Genomic DNA, 20,248 nt, shown 5'->3' with positions numbered 1-20,248 from the left:
TATTGCTTTACATGTGTCCATAGATAGGTGCACAGAGAGCATTTAAATATGCAATGCAAATCGATATAGTCTGACTAGCTCTATGCCACATGATCCCATTGATTTTGCAGCTCACTCCTAGGCTTGGGGGCAATGGGGTGCCCCAGCCTTGGTTTTCAGCTCAAGAGCAGGCTTCACTCTCTACCATGCTCTGATAGCGTGTGCCGTGATGCTCACCAAGGCACGAATCAGGTTAGCGTTTTGTGAAGCATCAATGCACTGTAGCACTGCAGCAAGTTAAGTGTTGCTAGCAAACCCAGCATTCAGCTTACAGAAAATTAACAGTGTAGCAAAGGGCAGTTGCTAGCTAGAGAATGGGTTTCAGGATGTGTGCTTCAGGAGAAATAGAACCGTTCAGTTTCTAGCTGTTTTTCACTTCTGCTTTAGCAGAAACCTTGGTCGATCTCGAATTACACCTTTGGTCCCTACACGAAAGCCAAACGTTTTTGCATAAATGATCAGTTAGACTTTGTGCAATCTTCAGGATTTTCTTCCTCCCGATTCTCTGGTTCGCTTTTGCTAATGTAAAATCGCTGTGCTGTGCTTTTTCTGCATGTTGAACTTTCCTTCTGAATCCACCATGTGTTGGAAAACTTTAGTTTTTTGGTGTCAGGCTTTGCCACATTTAAGCCTCCGCTAAATCCCTTTTTTTCTTTTTGTCATTCCTTTTTCCTCCCTTGGCATACTTCAGGCATTGGCCAAACTTTGCCCTCCAGCTGTTTGGGGACTACAACTCTCATCATCTCTAGCTAACAGGACCAGTGGTCAGGGATGATGGGAACTGTAGTTGCAAAACAGCTGGAGGGCCAAGTTTGGCCATGCCTGGCAGACTTGCTAGATGGTCTCACGATAGATGTGACTTCGATGCAAATACATTTGGGGTTAATGCAATAATAATTTTATTGTTTATACCCCGCCTGTCAGGCAGCACATATCAAAACATATATGGCAAATGAAAACACAGGATAAGTGTTGCATCGCAATGTGGCTTGTCACGTAAAAAAAGTTTGTAAGAGCCAGATCTTGGAGTCAGTAGCTGGAGGATTTGCCATCTTGTTTTTTTTCCTGTTATAGTCTGAACTCTTTGGTGCAAGCTTATTTCATTTTCTGAAATACAGACATTTGCCTCTGGGCTTCATCCCTCGTTGCTTTTTACTGTTCGGTGTTGGCTTCAGTGCCCAGATGCCTATACAGAAGTGGTAGCCCATAATTGTCCCATGCAGGACTAGACCATCAATTGTCGTGTTTCACTTTTCAGAAGCGGTATTGTCATGCATTCGCCTGCAGCGGAAAACCTGTTGCTTTCTCTCATCTTTCCAATATTTTTTTTCTTCTAACTTCACTATAGCAGTGGATTTGATGAACGTATCTGTAAATTTTGACAGCAAAGCACACCTTACAATTAAATTAACCTCTGAAAAACAAGGCCTTTGGAAATCCATCCGGTGCTTCAAATAGGTCTGTTGATTGCTCCGGTTATTGCCTCTGCTCAGACTGATATTTTCCCAAAGCATGTTGTTAAATGGAGAGAAAAAATTATTTTATTTTTTGCTTGGGGAGGGTATTTACATGTGGGAATTTCTGTTTGTTTCTGCCCAAAGCTCGCTGGATTTCCCATTCAGTTCCCTGATATCTCCTGTCACAAAGACCTCGGGTAACAAAAGGATTTGGAAAGACCACTTCCTGGGTGTCAGGAATTTATTTGATGAAATTGTTAAATGTGTCTTTGCCTCTTAATAAGCAGGCTTTTTTAAAAAAATGCAAATTGCATCTGCTGTGGGGACTAATAAGGAAGAGTTAAACCCTTTTCTCTCCCACTGCTGCCCTACGGAATATCACTCATCAGATGTTAGTACTGTATTTCATATAGTGGAAATCCAGCTTCTGAAGAGGGATATTCCTCAGGAGCACAAGGGGGGAAAGGGTTAAATTCTCCCCTGCACATTGGCTTGGATTCTATTAAATTATCAGTGCGCCCCCATGCAATTTGCATTTTAAATGTGTGGACATGCATTTAACCATCCACAACCTTTGGAGAGACACACAGTTAAAGTAGAAAACAGCGGGCCAGCTGGACCCATAGCAGATTTCCACATTTCTAAAACACATCCTCCCACTAAATGCAACCTTAGAGGGAAAATTTGAACCCTCCCTCCTCCCACCCATGCATGCACACATCCGCACCGCCCATAGCTGTAAAGCAGGCATCCCCAAACTTCGGCCCTCCAGATGTTTTGGACTACAATTCCCATCTTCCCCAACCACTGGTCCTGTTAGCTAGGGATCATGGGAGTTGTAAGCCATAACATCTGGAGGGTGCCTGCTGTCAAGTTTTCCCTTTTCTCGCGAGGAAGCCCATTCAGCATAAGGGAATTTCCCTTTTAAAAAGGGGGGGGGGACTTGACAGCTATGGCACCGCCCCAGACTAGCCCTCTTCACTGATGTTCCCCACATGCATGTCAGGGAGGACGTATTTCCAATATCACAATGTTCCCCCAAAACATTAAATCTGGGATTATCTCATTGGACTGATTATGTCAAAGCTCTTTAGCCACAGCACTCTCAGAGGGCTATAAATAAGTGGCAAGGCAGGCGGTAATCATTTCTGTGCGTAAGCCGTCTCTGCTATATTGTGTGGCTGAGTCCGCGATGTTGGGTGGACTTAGGGTTGACTTATAAGCATTTGCTTTCCAGTGAAGAGGCAGGATCAGGCTGGAAGAGACAAAAGGCCCCGAGTCAAAGTACTGCAGAGCTGCGACACACACACACACACCCCTGTCGCTCCATGTGAACGAAGGTTTTATCCAAGCTAATGGCAAAAGTTCTTCAAACGCACTAAAATTTAGAAAGCTTATTGGTGTGTCTCCCCCCCCCCATTAGGATTTTCTGACCAGGCCAATCCACCGGCTGCCTGAGACAAACGATTCACCTTTTTTTCTTTCTTTTTTTAAAAAAATTATTCGCATACAAACAAACAAAAAACCAAAAAGGAAGAAACATACATAAATCATATTTTAAAAATCATATAAAAATTATAAGTTATAAATCATACATAATTGCAACTCATATATAAGTCCTCTTTAAATCATAAATTAATCTTATATGAAATCATAAAATAAACATCAAAAGTTATAACATAACAGAAATACACAACTAAAAAGTTATAACATAAAAGTTATAACATAACAGAAATACACAACTAAAGTTATAACATAACAGAAATACACAACTAAAAAAGGCAATGAAACAGGCAATGTAACAATGTAACAAAAAAAGGCTAACAGGCAATGAAAAGGGGGGGAAAGATAGATAAATAATAAAATACAAATAATAAAATGATTCCTCCACCTCACCCCCCACCCCCACCCCTTCACCTCGTGTGACTTCCAGTCTTCCCTCTACTCTGGTTTATGTATATCTCTGTCTTTACGCATACTTTTTCCTATTTTTTCCATGTTTGAATTTGGAACTTGTATATTTCTCCCAGGAGGTTGGCTTTTTCTACCTGTTTCCTTAAATATTGTTTAAACATTTTCCAATCTTTTTCTAATTTCCCTTCTCTCAAACCATTCACCTTCCCCGCTTTTATTGTTAAATTCTGATAGGTTGTCAACTTTATGATCCACTCCTTCTTATTTGGTAGTTTATCACTTTTCCAATTTCTTGCGATGAGCAGTCTGCTAGCTACTGTCGCATATATCACCAAAGATCTATCTCTCGGTTTTATTTTCATCGTTTAGTAGTCCTAATAGAAACACTTCTGGCTCCTTTAAAAAAAAATTAATATCTTTTTCAATTCATTATATATATATATATATATATATTCCCCAAAATTTACACTGCCACCAAATATGCAAGTAGGTCCCAATTTCTTCCTGGGATTCACCTTTATTTCAAATGACACCCATAGCAGCTGTGGTGGGCAGTTTGATGTGTAATAGTGGCGCCATCTTCTTCTTTTCCCTCTCCCTCTCTTTCTTTGAGAGTGGCAGATGAGGTGACAATGGCAAGCCAGTCAGTCCCTGAGGCTGAGGTGCTGTCTTGTCCCCCCCCCAATTATATTTCATTAAGTTTCAATATTTTTAACACACATAATCAAAACAAAACACAATTCTGTCTTATTTTTGTCGATTTCCCACCCTGCTTTCCATTTTTGTTTTTTCCCCCTTCTGCTGCACCCTATCTCTGCCTATCAAATCATAACCACAATAAAGGGTAAAGGGACCCCTGACCATTAGATCCAGTCGTGACCGACTCTGGGGTTGCGCGCTCATCTCGCATTATTGGCCGAGGGAGCCGACGTATAGCTTCCAGGTCATGTGGCCAGCATGACAAAGCCGCTTCTGGTAAACCAGAGCAGCACATGGAAACGCCGTTTACCTTCCCGCTGTAGTGGTTCCTATTTATCTACTTGCATTTTGACGTGCTTTCGAACTGCTAGGTTGGCAGGAGCTGGGACCGAGCAACGGGAGCTCACCCTGTCACAGGGATTCGAACCGCCGACCTTCTGATCAGCAAGCCCTAGGCTCAGTGGTTTAACAACAGCGCCACCTGGGTTCCCACAATATTATGCTGTAATTACTTCTGCTGCTCATAGCTGAAATCCTACTTGCGAGTTCATCATACTATAATATTTCTTTAAGTTGTCCGAAAAGGGCATCCACTCTTCCATAAAACGTTTGTCATTAGATTCTCTTAATTTTGCTGTTAATTTTCCCAGTTCTGCATAGTCCATTATCTTACTTATCCATTCTTCTTTGGTGGGAACTACTTCTTCCTTCCATTTTTTGCATATAAAAAATCCTAGCTGCTATTGTTACATACATACAATGTTAGCATGGGGGGGGGAGGGAGTTCTGCCCCTATAATCCTTAACAGAAACACTTCAGGCTTTTTTTTAATATACTCATTTTTAACATATTTTTTATTTCATCTTGTATCATTTCCCAAAATACACTCACTTTCTTGCAAGTCCACCACCTATGAAAAAAATATCCATCTAGCTGTTTACATTTCCAGTGATGGATATGTAATTTGTTAGATAATTAGATAATTTGTTAGGTGTTAAGTAGCATCTATACATCATTTTCATATAATTATTACTTTAAAGCGTAAAGGTAAAGGGACCCCTGGCCGTTAAGTCCAGTCACGGACGACTCTGGGGTTGAGGCGCTCATCTTGTTTACTGGCCGCGGGAGCCGGCGTACATCTTCCGGGTCATGTGGCCAGCATGACTAAGCCGCTTCTGGCGAACCAGAGCAGTGCACGGAAACGCCGTTTACCTTCCCGCCATTTACCTATTTATCTACTTGCAGTTTGACGTGCTTTCGGACTGTTAGGTTGGCAGGAGCAGGGACCGAGCAACAGGAGCTCACCCCGTCACAGGGATTCGAACCGCCGACCTTCTGACTGGCAAGCCCTAGGCTCAGTCGTTTAGACCACAGCACCACCTGCATCCCAGCAAACTAGGTGATCCTCAGGTTCCACCGAGAACCTGCAAGCAGTAAATTCCATATCTGCTTTCCACAGCTTTTCCCATGTGCTCAGAGGCAGAGGTGCTATCTTGCACCCAAAATTGGGGGGAGGCGACCAGGGGCGAAGGAAGCGGGGCAGTGAGGGCGGTCCACCCCTGGTGTCACCACTAAGGGGAAGTGACAGAATGCCAGGTGGCACTTACCGCAGAGCCTGCAGCATATCCGGGCCAAACGTATCTCCTGGGAGTGATGCTGTGGCTTGGGCGCCCCCAGGCTCTGCGCCGCTTGAAACGGTCACTCTGGGCGGCTTCCAACCGAATATTAAAACAGTACAGCATTAAACATTAAAAACTTCCCTAAACAGGGCCGCCTTCAGTTGTCTTCTAAAAGTAAAATAGTTACTTATTGCCTTGACATCTGCTGGGAGGGCGTTCCACAGGACGGGTGCCACTGCCGAGAAGGCCCTCTGCCTGGTTCCCTGTAACCTCACTTCTCGCAATGAGGGAACTGCCAGAAGGCCCTTGGTGCTGGATCTCAGTGTCCGGGCTGAATGGTGGGGGTGCTCTGAGCTCTGATGGGGCCCCTCTTCATCACTCCAAACAAAACAAGAGAGCATCACGCCAAACAAAACAAGAGAGGAGCCTTTCTAGATCTTTAAGGGAAGACGTCCGAACTAAGCCTCGGATTTAGTGCTGTAGCCCTGCTATGATACAGAACACGGATCACGAACAGCACAGATCCATGGCTTTTGAAATATTATGGCTGGTATTTAAGCCCACTGCATGCCAAGCCCTGATCCTCATAGTGATATGATTTGATATTTGCAGCTTACAGTAATGCCCTGAAGCTACGAGATGAATGATTTTTGCTTTTGGCTATTACAGCGTTTTAAGTTCTCAGTTGTGTTTCTGTTAATTGTTACCCTATTCAAATGAAGACAGTTGATGTAACAGGTTTTTTCTGATTTGTTTATTTGTCAGCAGCTTTTGAGTTTATTGGATGCAAAGCTGAGATTAAAATGTTCTAAAATGAATAAAAATAGAAAGTTGTAAACAAACAAAAATATGAAGATGCTTTAGCCTGGTCCATGTGGTGAAGACAGACATAAAGCTCAAAGACAAAAATAACGTTCGAAGACAGACATAAAGTGTGATTTTGAAATGAAGGAGTTCTGAATATTACACACACACACACACACACACACACACACACACACACTTTTGAAGGGCCATTTGCCTCTGAAAAGTAGGTTGGGGGGAAGGAATATCCATCGACTTTCAGAAAGGGGATGAATTTAACTGAAATTTCAGTTTTACCTTAAATATGAAGTTGCCATCACTCTCAGGGGGCACGCAGCTGCTTCAGGCAGTGGCAAGGTTTTTTGGATTCCAGAGAGCGAAGTCCTCGGCTACCTCATATCTGAGATTCCTGCATTGAAGGGGGTTGGACTAGATGCCTCTCGGGGTCCCTTCCAACATTACAATTCTATGATCACAATTACCATTAAACTCATCTGTCTTCTTAAGATCACTCCTCCAGTCTTTAGGGGTGGTGTCCCCGCTTCCACCACAACATCCACCACCTGCACCTGAAAATTATGTAACTCACCTGAGCCAAATACTTTGGCCCAGCACTAGTTTGGAGCAAACATTTGCTCTGTTCTCAGGTGTTCTGAGACAGTTCAGTTGGTGAGAACATGGCGCTGATCGTGACAATTTTGCAGGTTCGATCCCTGTATGGGAGAGCTGCAAATGATTCCTGCATTGCAGGGGGGCGGTCCTCAGGGTCACTTCCAATTCTATGATTTCTCTGTCCTCCCCTCCCTCCCCGAGGGGTTGCCAGCATGCCCCCCTGGATACACAGGTGCCCACAGAGACCATCCCTCGTGCCCACATGTTTCTCTCCCCCAGCTGAAGTGAGCCTTGAAAGAAGCATCCTATTGTAGCCAACAGATTAGGTGGTGTGGTGCCCACAACATCTACCCTGGTTTGCCAATGTGCCCACAGGCCCGAAAATGTTGGCAACCCATGCCACACCGTCTATCAAAGATAACTCCCTCCCCTAGGGGCAGGGACTTCCTTATTTCCCTCTATAGATAAAAGGGCCCCTGACCATCAGGTCCAGTCGTGTCCGACTCTGGGGTTGCGATGCTCATCTCGCTCTATTGGCCGAGGGAGCCGGCGTTTGTCCACAGACAGCTTCCGGGTCATGTGGCCAGCATGACAAAGCTGCTTCTGGCAAACCAGAGCAGCGCACGGAAACACTGTTTACCTTCCCGCCGGAGCGGTCCCTATTTATTTACTTGCACTTTGATGTGCTTTCGAACTGCTAGGTGAGCAGGAGCTGGGACCGAGCAACGGGAGCTCACCCCGTTGCAGGGATTCGAACCGCCGACCTTCTGATCAGCAAGCCCTAGACTCTGTGGTTTAACCCACAGCGCCACCTGGGTCCCTATTTCCCTCTATAAGCATCATGTAAATCAATGGTGCTGTTCCGTTTAGTTGTTAAAATTTGTTGTTTTACTCAGAGTAGCCCTTTTGAAATTAATGGACCTAATTAATTACGTTCAGTGAACCCTTGGTTGTTGTTGTTTTTTATTAAAAAAAAGACCCCTGGACAGTTACGTCCAGTCAAAGGCGACTATGGGGTTGCAGCGCTCATCTCGCTTTCAGGCTGAGGGAGCCAGCGTTTGTCCACAGACAGCTTTCCGGGTCATGTGGCCAGCATGACTAAACCACTTCTGGTGCAACGGGACACTGTGATGGAAACCAGAGCGCACAGAAATGCTCTTTACCTTCCCTCCGCAGCGGTACCTATTTATCTTCTTGCACTGGCATGCTTTCGAACTGCTAGGTTGGCAGGAGCTGGGGCAGAGCAACGGGAGCTCACCCCGTCGCAGGGATTCGAACTGCCGACCTTCCAGTCAGCAAGCACAAGAGGCTCAGTGGTTTTGACCACAGCGCCACCTGTGTCCTAAACCCTTAGTTGAATACCATGCTTTCATTATTGATGACAACCATGCGAAGTAGGTTCCTAATAAACATCTTTTCTCCTTGACGGCACCTCTCCCTTCACTGAAGTAGCTTCCAAACCTACAGAAATATGTTCTCTACTGCCTGGCAACACATAAGTTATTTAAGGGCTTTCAAAACGCTCTGAAAACAAAAAAAGAAAATGCCTTTCCAATTTACCGAGGTTTCCCTGCTCAGTTGCCTTAACGCAAATGTTACTTTCCATAACTCTCCACGAGATTTACAAAGCTAGGCCCAGCTGAGGTCAATGTCATCTGCTTTCAGGAAGCAAAAGCTTGCATTTGTGCATACCACTTTGGCTGTTGTTGTTTGTTTGTTACAATCAAGTGGAGTAAGAATTTTATGAAATTAATAAATAATAAATGTTCAGCCTTCTCATGTTCCTAGTCCTTAGTGAGGGGGCAATTTCCCACAAAGGAAAAATGCTTGAGAGGTATGCTTGCGCATTTCTTTGGAAGGAGGCATCAGGGATTAATTTGCTTCCTTTGTTTTCAATTCCAGCTATAGACGTTTTGTTATTATTTAAATATGCTTGGAATGTAGCATAGCTATTGGCGTTTTAATGGTCATATTGAGTTTGTCTTTGCAAAAGGCAATGCGCTCTGGGCTCTCATCTGAGATGGAGTTAGAAATGGAATACATATTGAAATTAGTCGTAGCAGTAGTAAATTTTAGCAGCTAAATAAAGGTATAATTAGCAGTCATAATTACCTTTACTGTGTGTCTACCGCAGCCTTCATCTGCGGCTTAACATTCATCCTGAGCTCTCCTCTTGAACCTGCCGGCATTAAAGGCTACAGAAAAGTGGAAGGAAGCACCTCAGCCGGCCAAATCCTGATGTTCTTATCCAGTCTACATTTGAGAAGCAATTCTAGCAACAACAACCAAAAACAAAACCTTCAGCCTTGTAGAGATATATGCGGCCCGTCTGCTCGAAAGATGGGTTAATCTAATTAACACACCTCAGGTTTAAAATGGGAAAGATTTTCCCCGGTCTAGATTTATATAGTATTCTCAGTCATAATAATAAGACAACCTCCTTCTTCCCTGCTTCTGCCTGTCATGCTCAATTTAACATTAGCTTGGTACAGCCGGGAGAAAGGCAGGAATAGAGGGGTGATGCCGTCATTCATTCACCCGTCATCCTCAGAACAGAATGATCTCTCCCCCGGTAAGTCAGGGCTGTAGCCCTGTGACGCAAAAGCTAGCCTTCAGCTATTGAATGGGGAAAACGTGACCGGGCGATTGCTGCGGCGAAGATGGAATAGCCTTCCCACCGCTCTCAAGGGGCCTCGGGCTGGCTCTGCATGAACACACAGGGGGTGCAATGTGCTTTGTCTCGTGTTTCCCCACCATCAGTGTCCCCTCACCTTTGCCCCCCCCCCCATGCACAAACCGGTGCCTTCATGCCGTCTCGCCTTGCAAGCTGTTTTCCGGACACGACGGGGCTTTTTTGCAAAGGAGGCTTGGAGGCTCCTGCTGTGCTCATTTAGCACACATCTCGCTGGGCTTCCTTCGCTGTCCGTGGAGCAAAACAATGGCACTCCAAGACTGTAGTCAGGTGGTTTTGTATTGTGTCAAGATTTGACCACGTTGTACTGAGCATGCCACCCACCCCGAATCCTGCATTACAGCTGTGCTAACAATAAGATGTCAAGTAGATAAAGAACTCCACAACTTTTTAAAGGCATCTGAAAGCAGCCCTGTTATCAGGAAGTTTTTAATGCTTTGTTACATTTCTCTATGTGTTGTCAGCCAGGAAAAGACTTTGACACCTCCACCTGCGTAACCCATTCAGGTGCTGCAGGTACAAAAAAAAAAAACTTCCATGAAGAACCCCAGGAGAAAGATTTAATCCTGTTGAGAAAACAGGATTCCTCCGCATAGACCAGTTTGTATGACACCGAGCACAATGTTTTTGTATCACAGACCCTCCAAGTGTCCCTATTTTCCAGGGGCAGTCTTGGATTTACAGAAGCCGTTCCTGTTTCTGATTTGATCCCGGAATGTCCCACTTTTCCTTAGGATGTCAGTACTTTCATCGGGAAAATGTTGGAGGGTATGGAGTTATGCAAACCTCAAGCCAAGGAGATAAGTACAACCTTTAGGAGGCTTCTGAAGGCAGCCTTGTATCAAGTTTTTTATGCTTTACAGTAGAATCTCGATTGTTGAACGCTTCAGAAGCCGAACCTTTCGGCTTTCAAAAGCAAACAACCCAGAAGTGAATGCTTCCATTTTTGAATGCGCCTCAGAAGTCGAACGGCTTCCGAGATGCATTTCTCCATTTTTTCAATGGATTTTGCCTTGGTTGTCGAACATTTCGGAACGTATTACGTTTGACAACCGAGTTTCCACTGTATTACATTTTTCTATGTGTTGGAAGCCACCCCGATGGACCAGGTATAAATGATAAAATGATTGTATTGATGATGTGGCCCTCCAATCCTGTCTTTCTGGCCCTCAGGGCTATTCGAGGTCATGCCTCTTCCTTATCCCTCCCGTATCCTGCTTCCTGCCCACCTAGGGTGCTTTCCTTGAATATACTAAGTCCCCAAAGTGTGATGATGCCTCTTCCCAGGTGTGTGTGTTTATATGTAAGCCTTTGATTTATTTTCTGTAAAGGTAAGAGTCACATCCGTTTCTGCATCCACATTTGTCTCTGTCCCCAGCCACCACTGGTATGCGCCCCCAACTCCCTGAAAATTCCCCATTCGGGGATGGCATTTTCTTGTTGTTGTTGTTTAGTCGTTTAGTCGTGTCCGACTCTTCGTGACCCCATGGACCATAGTACGCCAGGCACTCCTGTCTTCCACTGCCTCCCGCAGTTTGGTCAAACTCATGTTCGTAGCTTCGAGAACACTGTCCAACCATCTCGTCCTCTGTCGTCCCCTTCTCCTAGTGCCCTCAATCTTTCCCAACATCAAGGTCTTTTCCAAGGATTCTTCTCTTCTCATGAGGTGGCCAAAGTATTGGAGCCTCAGTTTCACGATCTGTCCTTCCAGGGAGCACTCAGGGCTGATTTCCTTAAGAATGGATAGGTTTGATCTTCTTGTAGTCCATGGGACTCTCAAGAGTCTTCTCCAGCACCATAATTCAAAAGCATCAATTTGGGGGATGGCATTTAACACCACCAAATTGGTGAAAATGTCTAAAAAGGGGGAAAGGTATACAGTATCTGAGTGCTCACTGGAAGGACAGGTCATGAAGCTGAGGCTCCAATACTTTGGCCACCTCGTGAGAAGAAAAGACTCCCTGGAAAAGACCCTGAAGTTGGGAAATATGGAGGGAAAAGATGGAGGAAAGATGGAGGGCACAAGGAGAAGGGGACGACAGAGGACGAGATGGTTGGACAGTATTCTCAAAGCCACCAACATGAGTCTGACCAAACTGCGGGAGGCAGTGGAAGACAGGAGTGCCTGGCATGCTCTGGTCCATGGGGTCACAAAGAGTCGGACACGACTAAACAACTAAACATACAGTCGTACCTTGGAAGTTGAATGCCTTGGCTCCCGAACAAACCGGCTCCCAAACTATCGAAACCCGGAAGTGAGTTTTCGAACAATTTTCAGAAGCCAATTTTCGAACGGTTTCTCCAGGAGTCGAATAGACTCCTGGAACACATTCTGTTTGAGAACCAAGGTACGACTGTTATGATGTTGGAAGTGTATTGAAATTGGGAGGGGGGGTCTTTGATTCACACGTGGAGTTCCTGTAAAATATTTAAGGAATATTGGGAAACTGTATATAATGAATTTAAAAAGATACTTAAAATAAACTTCCCCTGAGATTTTCCTCTTGGCGTAACAACGGAGGCCCCCCAAAACAAAAGAGTTTATTACTATACGCCGCTGCCGCAGCTAGAACATTATTGGCACAAAGGCGGAGAACAAGTATAGTACCCGCTAAGGAAGAATGGCAGTGTAGATTGTTCGAATATCCTGAACTGCCTGGTCTGAGTAACAGGATAAGAGAAGACAAAAATAAGGAATATAAGGAGGAATGGATACTCGTCTATTGAATGTTTTAAGAACTAGTATAGACAAAGAAATAGCTTAGCAGGTCTCGAATCAATCCAACAGAATTGAAATAGGTAGAGTATTTAATAGATAACAATTTGGATGATCGAAAAGATGTGGATTACATGGAGTAGTAGAAAAGCAAAAGTAACCAGGAAAAGGGTGGAAGGGAAGTCACATGCTGTATTTCAGGCATCCCCAAACTGCGGCCCTCCAGATGTTTTGGCCTACAACTCCCATGATCCCTAGCTAACAGGACCAGTGGTTGGGGAAGATGGGAATTGTAGTCCAAAACATCTGGAGGGCCGAAGTTTGGGGATGCCTGCTGTATTTGGTACAAAGTTGTAAGTGGGACAGGGAGAGGGAAGGGGAAGGGGTTAAATATGTTCTCTGTTCTTGTTTTTGAAAATGAAAATGGAAAAGAAAAGAAAAGAAAAAGAAAATTCCCCATTCGGTAATTGAGTTTTCAGGCCGAAAAGGATTTCCCATTTCTGTGCTAGAGTTACCTTCCACTGCCTGATGCCTCCCAGATGCAGTGGACTTCCAGCATCCATCCATCCTAGCCAGCATGACCAATGGTTAAGGATGATAGTAGTTTAGAGGCAGTTTACAACCATCACCCCCACTCCCTTCCACCACCACTAATGGGAAGAGGCATTTTCTAAAAGTTCTGGCTGCTGGGCTGGAGGTTTCCAGAAAAGGAGGTTTCTTCCAATGAAGGAGGCATGGCTTTTAAAAGTAACGGACCATGCGGAAAAGTCAAAGCCGGCAGCAATATTAAGAGGTCAAAACGACGAACTTTTTATAGAAGTATGGAGGCCTTTTCTGGACTGTTTGGGAAAGCGCTGCAGGCAAATGAAATTGCGGGCAGGAGTTGAGAAAGGGGCAGCGGAAGAAAAAGATAAAGTAACTGTTTGAGAGGGATTTCTGCAATAGACGAGAGTTGGATATATAATGCAGGAGAAAGGGGTTTGAATGAAACACGGTGGAGAGTCAATACACGGAAAATGTAACCCAGGCATCCCCAAACTTCGGCCCTCCAGATGTTTTGGACTACAATTCCCATCTTCCCCAACCACTGGTCCTGTTAGCTAGGGATCATGGGAGTTGTAGGCCAAAACATCTGGAGGGCCGCAGTTTGGGGATGCCTGATGTAACCATTTGAATTTTTGGGGAAAATTCAATAAAAAATTATAATTGGGGGGGGGGGAGAAAAAGACATTTCTGAGTAAAGCATGTGCTGCGTTTTATTAGCTCCCTTGTTATTCATTGAAATGGTTTAAATTTATTGAATTTCTTGTTTACGGGTGAATTGCAACAGGTTTATTAAGTGCATTTCTCCCGGGCCCCCTTGTGCAGTAGGTGGAAACATTACCGAGAGGCTATTGTGGCATTTTCATTGTTAAATCATCTTTCCTCTTGTTTGGTTTGCTGGTTGTTTCCTTTGCTGTTATTGCCTTCGTTGTGGTATGTTATTGTTAACTGACTTGGGACTTCCTGTTGGAAAGAAAAGCAGGTCACTGGCATTAAGATGAAACGAAATGGAAATGAATGTTTTGGGGAAGCACCCTGAGGAAAATAGGCACAGTTTTTCAGAGGACGCTTAAGGTGGTTACAGGTGGAAGAATCACCTACTTTTTACTCAGTCTCATTCCTGGAGTGCTTTCCCCAACCATCTCCATTTTATTTAAGTTGATTAAAGGGAATTTCAACGAGACCCCTCTGTGGAGTTACTGGCTCCCACCCCTATTTACGAAGCGATGGAAGAAGATTTATGGGAACTCTAGCAGTGGCGCAGAGCCAGGAAAGGCAAAAGAGAGGGATAACAAGCTGACCAAAAGTCCAGAGGTAGTGTTATTATCGATTTACGACAGGGTGGAAGGTTCGCAGGCTTTGAAAGACTTGCTCACAAATTTATTGACAGCTGCACGAATTATGATAGCTAAGAAGTGGAAGGGGCAAGCAAAATGGAAGAGTGGTATAAAGAGGTGTGGGATATAGCTATTAACAATAAATGTGCCATTAAGGTAAGGCGGGGAATATGCAGGAGAAATGATTTTGAGGAGATATGGGAAGGTGTTTGTAGAATTTGTACTGTTAAAACGGAAAGGGGTCCAACTATCGCAAGAGGTGTTGAAATTTGGGGAGGTTGGATAGTTACAATAGAATGCTCTTGGTGGTGGGGTGCACATTTTTATTCTTATTAATGTATTATTATTATTACTTTGTCAAACAAACAAACAAATAAAAAGAAAAGAAATAAAGGGAGGGATGGCATAATTCAGCCTCAGAGCCAGTTTGTAAATATGTGAGCATCATTTCGGACAGCATCTTTCTGACGTCCTTATTTCATCAGATTGTTAAGTAAAACTTTTTTAAAAAAAATCCAAATGAAGGTGTTGACAAGGCCAGCAACATGCTGTTAACTTGGGCTATCACCTTAATAGGACTTCTGGGTTTCCTTTGGTGCAATCTGCCCGCCTTATCCTTTTACTTCCGCATGAGCATCATTTCATTCATTTGTTTTTTGATGGGCTATTCTGGATACTAGGAGGGAAATAAATTACAATTTTACATTTAAAAACAACAGCAGCAGGAGAACAGCAAATGAAGTCACTAGGGTGTGTGATGGTTAGGGTAGCTGTATGTTCTACTTTCCAGGGATGCAGGTGGCGCTGTGGTTTAAACCACTGAGCCTCTTGGGCTTGCTGATTGGAAGGTCAGCAGTTCAAATCTCTGTGACAGGTTGAGCTCCTGTTGCTCTGTCCCAACTCCTGCCAACCTAGCAGTTCAAAAGCACGGCAGTGCAAGTAGATAAACAGGTACAGCTGCAGCAGGAAGGTAAACGGTGTTTCCATGTGCTCTGGTTTCCGTCGCAGTGTCCCATTGCACCAGAACCAGTTTAGTCACGCTGACCACATGACCCGGAAAGCTGTCTGGCGGACTAATGCTGGCTCCCTCGGCCTGAAAGCGAGATGAGCACCGCACCCCATAGCCGCCTTTGACTGGACTTAACCATCCAGGGGTCCTTTGCCTTTACCTTTTCCAGAGAACAACCCTTTATTGGAGGTGTCCTCTTCCTGAAGGTTGTCCTGGCCCAAGAACCATAAGAAGGAAGAGCCCCAGGAAATCCCCATCAACAGTTAGCACCTGGGCAACAGACCAGAGAGGTGAATTATATATCTGTTGAAATTATAGCCTCCCCACCCCCCGCATTCACCTCTGTCAATGCAGATTATGCGTTCCTCTTTTGCTGATGCATATAAGCAGGGCCACCCTACTGATAGCTCCCTTGAGTCTTCGTAACATCCAGGAAACTCTTTACAAGTGGCTCTCCCTTCTCCTTGGGGGGGGGGGGGGCTGGTGGAAGAAGCCACCATTTATAGGGATTTGCTTTGTTGTCAGGAAAGGTCTTGAGTTGGTAAGCTTTTAAGTTTCCGAGTACTTGGTAAGCAGTACATTTCCGAGCACAAATCAAATTGTCGGTTTTGACTGTAAAAAAATCCTACACTGCCTCGGCCCTGGTATACCTGAAGGAGCATCTCCACCCCCATCATTCAGCCGGGACACTGAGGTCCTCCTCTGAGGGTCTTCTGGCAGCTCCCTCAGTGCAAGAAGTGAGGTTACAGGCAACCAGGCAAAGGGCCTTCTCAGCAGTAGCACCACCTTGTGGGACAACCTCCCATCAGATGTCAAGGAAATGAAGAACTACACAACTTTTAGAAGACATCTGAAGGCAACATGGTATTGGGAAGTTTTTAATGCTTAGCATTATGCTTTTATATGTGCCGGGAGCTGCTGAGGAAACCCAGCCAGATGGGCGAGGTACAAATAAAATTGTTGTTGTTGTTAACCCTCTCTCTCTCTTTGTTCCCCTCCAGCCACGTGACTCAGACAACTTCTTGGATCCATCCTGTCACCCACGTACTGGCCTTGCCACGCTCCGAAGAGAACGAGGAGGAGGATAGCTTCAGAGAGCTTCCAGATCTCAAAGGCTGAGAACATCGACTGGCAAAAAACAGATGCAAATGGTGGTATCATCGCAATTGTCAAGAGATGACCTACTTCCAATAGTCTAGCTCCCATGAACTAGTTCCATCTGAAACAATTTATCAACGTTGCTCTCGCTTGTGTAGTCTGCCAGCTAAATAAGTCGCAGTCTGCGTCAACGGACTTTCTCTGGTGTATAGATAAACCCAGCCGCACAGATCAAGCACCTGTGATGATTTGCAGCAAGTATTGCAAGCCCACTGGGGTTTTTTTAATTTAAAAAAACGGCAATTCACACCTGCTTCTCCGCCTAATACTATTGATCCTTTGTATATCTATAGCCTGTACATATAAAAGGCAATCCCCAACATTCCACCAGTTTTTTTTTGCTCATGTATGAGTCAATGGTTGCCATTCATGGAGAAAAGTAAAGCAATACAATTGCGGGCAAAGTCGTGGCTTGCGCAAAATCTGCCCTCTGCCCCTGATGCTGTGACCCAGCCCTCGGTGACAGTGGTTTTTGGCAGATTTTGGGGGTTCTGCCAGAGCGGATGACGCTCGTCCACTTTTTCTTCCAGCTGGATCAGCAGAGGAAGGCTTTAAGACGACAGAATCTGCTGGAGTTATCAAGAGACGATGGAAACACAGAGGTGTTCAAGCTTGTTTCAACAGATCAAGAGAGTATCGGCTTAATGACTCAGCAGCATACTTCTTCAATGATTTGGACAGGATAGCCCAGACTAGACATTCCTCTTCTCCCAGGCCTTTGGCGAATTAAACAATCTATGGCCTATTAAACTGTAGGGAGGGAGGGGTTATTGTTTTTGTTTGTTGTTATGCTACCTATTTTTGTGTTCTTATATTGTACACCGCCCTGCGATCTTCGGATGGAGATTTTCATCATTCACCATTTTGCTAGGGGAAGACCCAGAGTCTCAGTGGGTCGCAGGGCTGCGCAATACAGTGGTACCTTGGTTCTCAAACTTAATCCGTTCCGGGATTCTGTTCGACTCCAGAAACCATTTGAAAACCAAGGTGCGGCTTCCGATGGGCTGCAGGAGCTTCCTGCACTCAAGCGGAATCTGTGTCGGAAGTTCAGCTTCCGAAAAACATTCACACACTTCTGGGTTTGCAGCGTTCGGGAGCCGATTTGTTCAGCAGCTAAGCCGTTCGGGAACCAAGGTACCACTGTACTCCGAATTCTTGCCTGAAACCAATATGGTGCTCACATCTTGATAAAGGTTTCAGACTTTTTGAGCTCCCCAGCAGCTGTGATGTATCAGAGGCTCAAATTGCCTTCGCCCGAGCGGCTGGGCAGTGTATTTCCACTTGGGGAAGGAGGTTGCTCCAGAAGGAAAGACTCGGCCTGCCCACTCGGGCAAAGGCAAAGGCAGACAAATGTACGGAGCCCGAAAACATGAGCCTGTGACACAGAGCCTGAGACAGACATGCAGAAGCCAGAGAGGGATCGGAGCTCGCTCAGTAGGCCTGGGCTACATCTTGGCTGCTTCTTCCTCCCCTCCTAAGGTGGGGAGTGTATCGCGGTATTTAGCTACTGATATATCACGTTGTTGAAAACCAGATTTCGCCCAGCCCTAGTGGGTAAGACTCAGTAGGCTCCAAGTGGCCAGTGGGTTACCTTTTGGGCAACATGGAGCTAAGGGCATCCTAGTTGCTGGGGATCACAAGTGGAGAGAGGCATCTGGTTGGACTCGATGGGCCTTTGGTCTGATCCAACAGGGTTCTTAAATCAACACCTATAATCCTAAATCACTTCCCCTGCCATGGTTTCCACACACTGAGGGACCCTAGAGAACCATCACTCGTTAAGGTAGCAGGGATCTTGGTATGATCCTGCAGCAAAAGTTCCCAGGGTCCTTGAGAAACACCATGGCAACTGAACTAGCTTAAATCTGTAGCCCAATTCAGACAGCGTTGCTCCAGGGCAATTCAGCACAGCGGCCATGGCTCTAATCTGAAATGGTCTTCTGTTCAAGGAAGCAGAAGCAATTCTTGCTCCTAGCAAAGAATGGATGCATTTTCCTCCCAGCCCCAAATCTTCACTTGCATTGCCTTTCCAACCAAGGCATAAACTGAGTCTAATTAGGTCAAGGTTTTTATCATTCCACTAATGGCCATAGCTACAATCTTCATCTCCACCTGATCATGTTTCAGCAATCTGGAGTTGTTTGTGTATCTTTGCTTTCTAATTAATGGCTTTTCTGAAGTGGATTGCTATTCCTGCTTCGCCGCTTCTTAACGCTAGCTGGTCACATAAGCTACCACCGGATCGCAGTTTTTTACTGCCGCGTATCGATACCCAGAGTGTATATTAAAGCAGATTATGTTTAAAAGCATACAACATTACAATCCTGCCTTGCTTGCTTTCCATGTTAAGTCACAAGGTAAATTTGATTACGCAGAGAACTGTAAGTAGAGATGACAGATTGAAGATATGAATCCTCAGCAGTTTGTAACAGGCATCAAACAATAATGCCCTTTTAGAAGTTTATAATAAAACGGATTGTGCTAACTTTTGGGTTTTATTCTTTGCCTTTCCCGTGCCTTGGTCTTCTGGCTGGCTTCTTTTCCTAAACTATTCAGGGCTTGTGGCTTCTGCACCTTATCCTCTTCCTCTCTACTTAAGGCATTTGATTGTCCTTGCATTCAGTCATAGTCTCTGGATAAATGCCCCCCTTCTTTAAAAAAAACACACAGTCAATTTTAGAACCTGTTGAACCTCCAGCCAGCTTCACTAAGACTCATTTTTACCAAGCTGTGTTTTCAAGCTCTGCCCTCCGCTGTCCTAGACCAGGCATAGGCAAACTCGGCCCTCCAGATGTTTTGGGACTACAATTCCCATCATCCCTAGCTAACAGGACCAGTGGTCAGGGATGATGGGAGTTGTAGTCCCAAAACATCTGAAGGGCCAAGTTTGCCTATGCCTGTCCTAGACAGACAATATAACAGGGTACTGTATGAAGACAGGTTTTGTATAGGTAAAGGTAAAAAGGTAAAGGACCCCTAGACGGTTAAGTCCAATCAAAAGCGACTGTTGGGTTGCGGCGCTCATCTCGCTTTCAGGCCAAGGGAGCCGGTGTTTGTTCACAGACAGTTTTCTAGGCTGTGTGGCCAGCAGAACTAAACCACTTCTGGCGCAATGGTGATGGAAACCAAAGCGCATGGGAATGCCGTTAACCTTCTCGCTGCAGTGGTACCTTTTTTTTCTACTTTCACTGGTGTGCTTTCGAACTGCTAGGTTGGCAGGAGCTGGGACAGAGCAACGGGAGCTCACCCCGTCGCAGGGATTCAAACTGCCGGCCTTCCAGTCAGCAAGCACAAGAGGCTCAGTGGTTTTGACCACAGCGCCACCTGCATCCCTTTACCTTTACCTTTAGGCTCTGTATATTGGGTAATCACAGGTGGAAGACATTTTGCACTATTTACTACGGTATATTGCCCGCTATACATTGGACCCAGGAGGTAATTTCTCACCTTACTGTCCATAAAGGAAAGATGTCTCTCCCCAGCAGAGAAGATTCTATGGCTTCTTAGCAATGTAAACACTTCAGTGACTCATAAAGTCGCCCTTTTTGCTTTGGTGGCCAGAAAGTTCAGAAAGAAGACCCTGGGCAATATAGTAGTGAACTGTAAGGGAGACACAGAGATCTAAATGTAGATACTATTAAGGCATGAC

The 20,248-nt window shown here is 45.0% G+C and overlaps 1 protein-coding gene across 4 annotated transcripts in view; it reads left to right on the top strand.

The window, feature by feature from the left end:
- Nucleotides 1-19,427, top strand: part of STXBP4 (syntaxin binding protein 4) — a 117,852-nt gene extending 98,425 nt beyond the window's left edge. For 3 of the 4 annotated variants that reach the window (XM_060272007.1, XM_060272008.1, XM_060272009.1), the window contains one exon: nt 16,443-19,427. In XM_060272007.1, coding sequence (XP_060127990.1) covers nt 16,443-16,560 — 118 coding nt within the window. In that variant the 3' untranslated portion in view covers nt 16,561-19,427. The remainder of the gene's footprint in view (nt 1-16,442) is intronic. The other variant, XM_035103825.2, reaches the window with a different exon arrangement.
- Nucleotides 19,428-20,248: the final 821 nt, after the last annotated feature.

This window comes from Zootoca vivipara, chromosome 2 (assembly GCF_963506605.1).
Source record: "Zootoca vivipara chromosome 2, rZooViv1.1, whole genome shotgun sequence".
NCBI classification, from domain to species: Eukaryota; Metazoa; Chordata; class Lepidosauria; order Squamata; family Lacertidae; genus Zootoca; species Zootoca vivipara.
The sequence above is the reverse complement of the archived record's forward strand: the minus strand, read 5'-3'. Positions and strand labels throughout refer to the sequence as shown.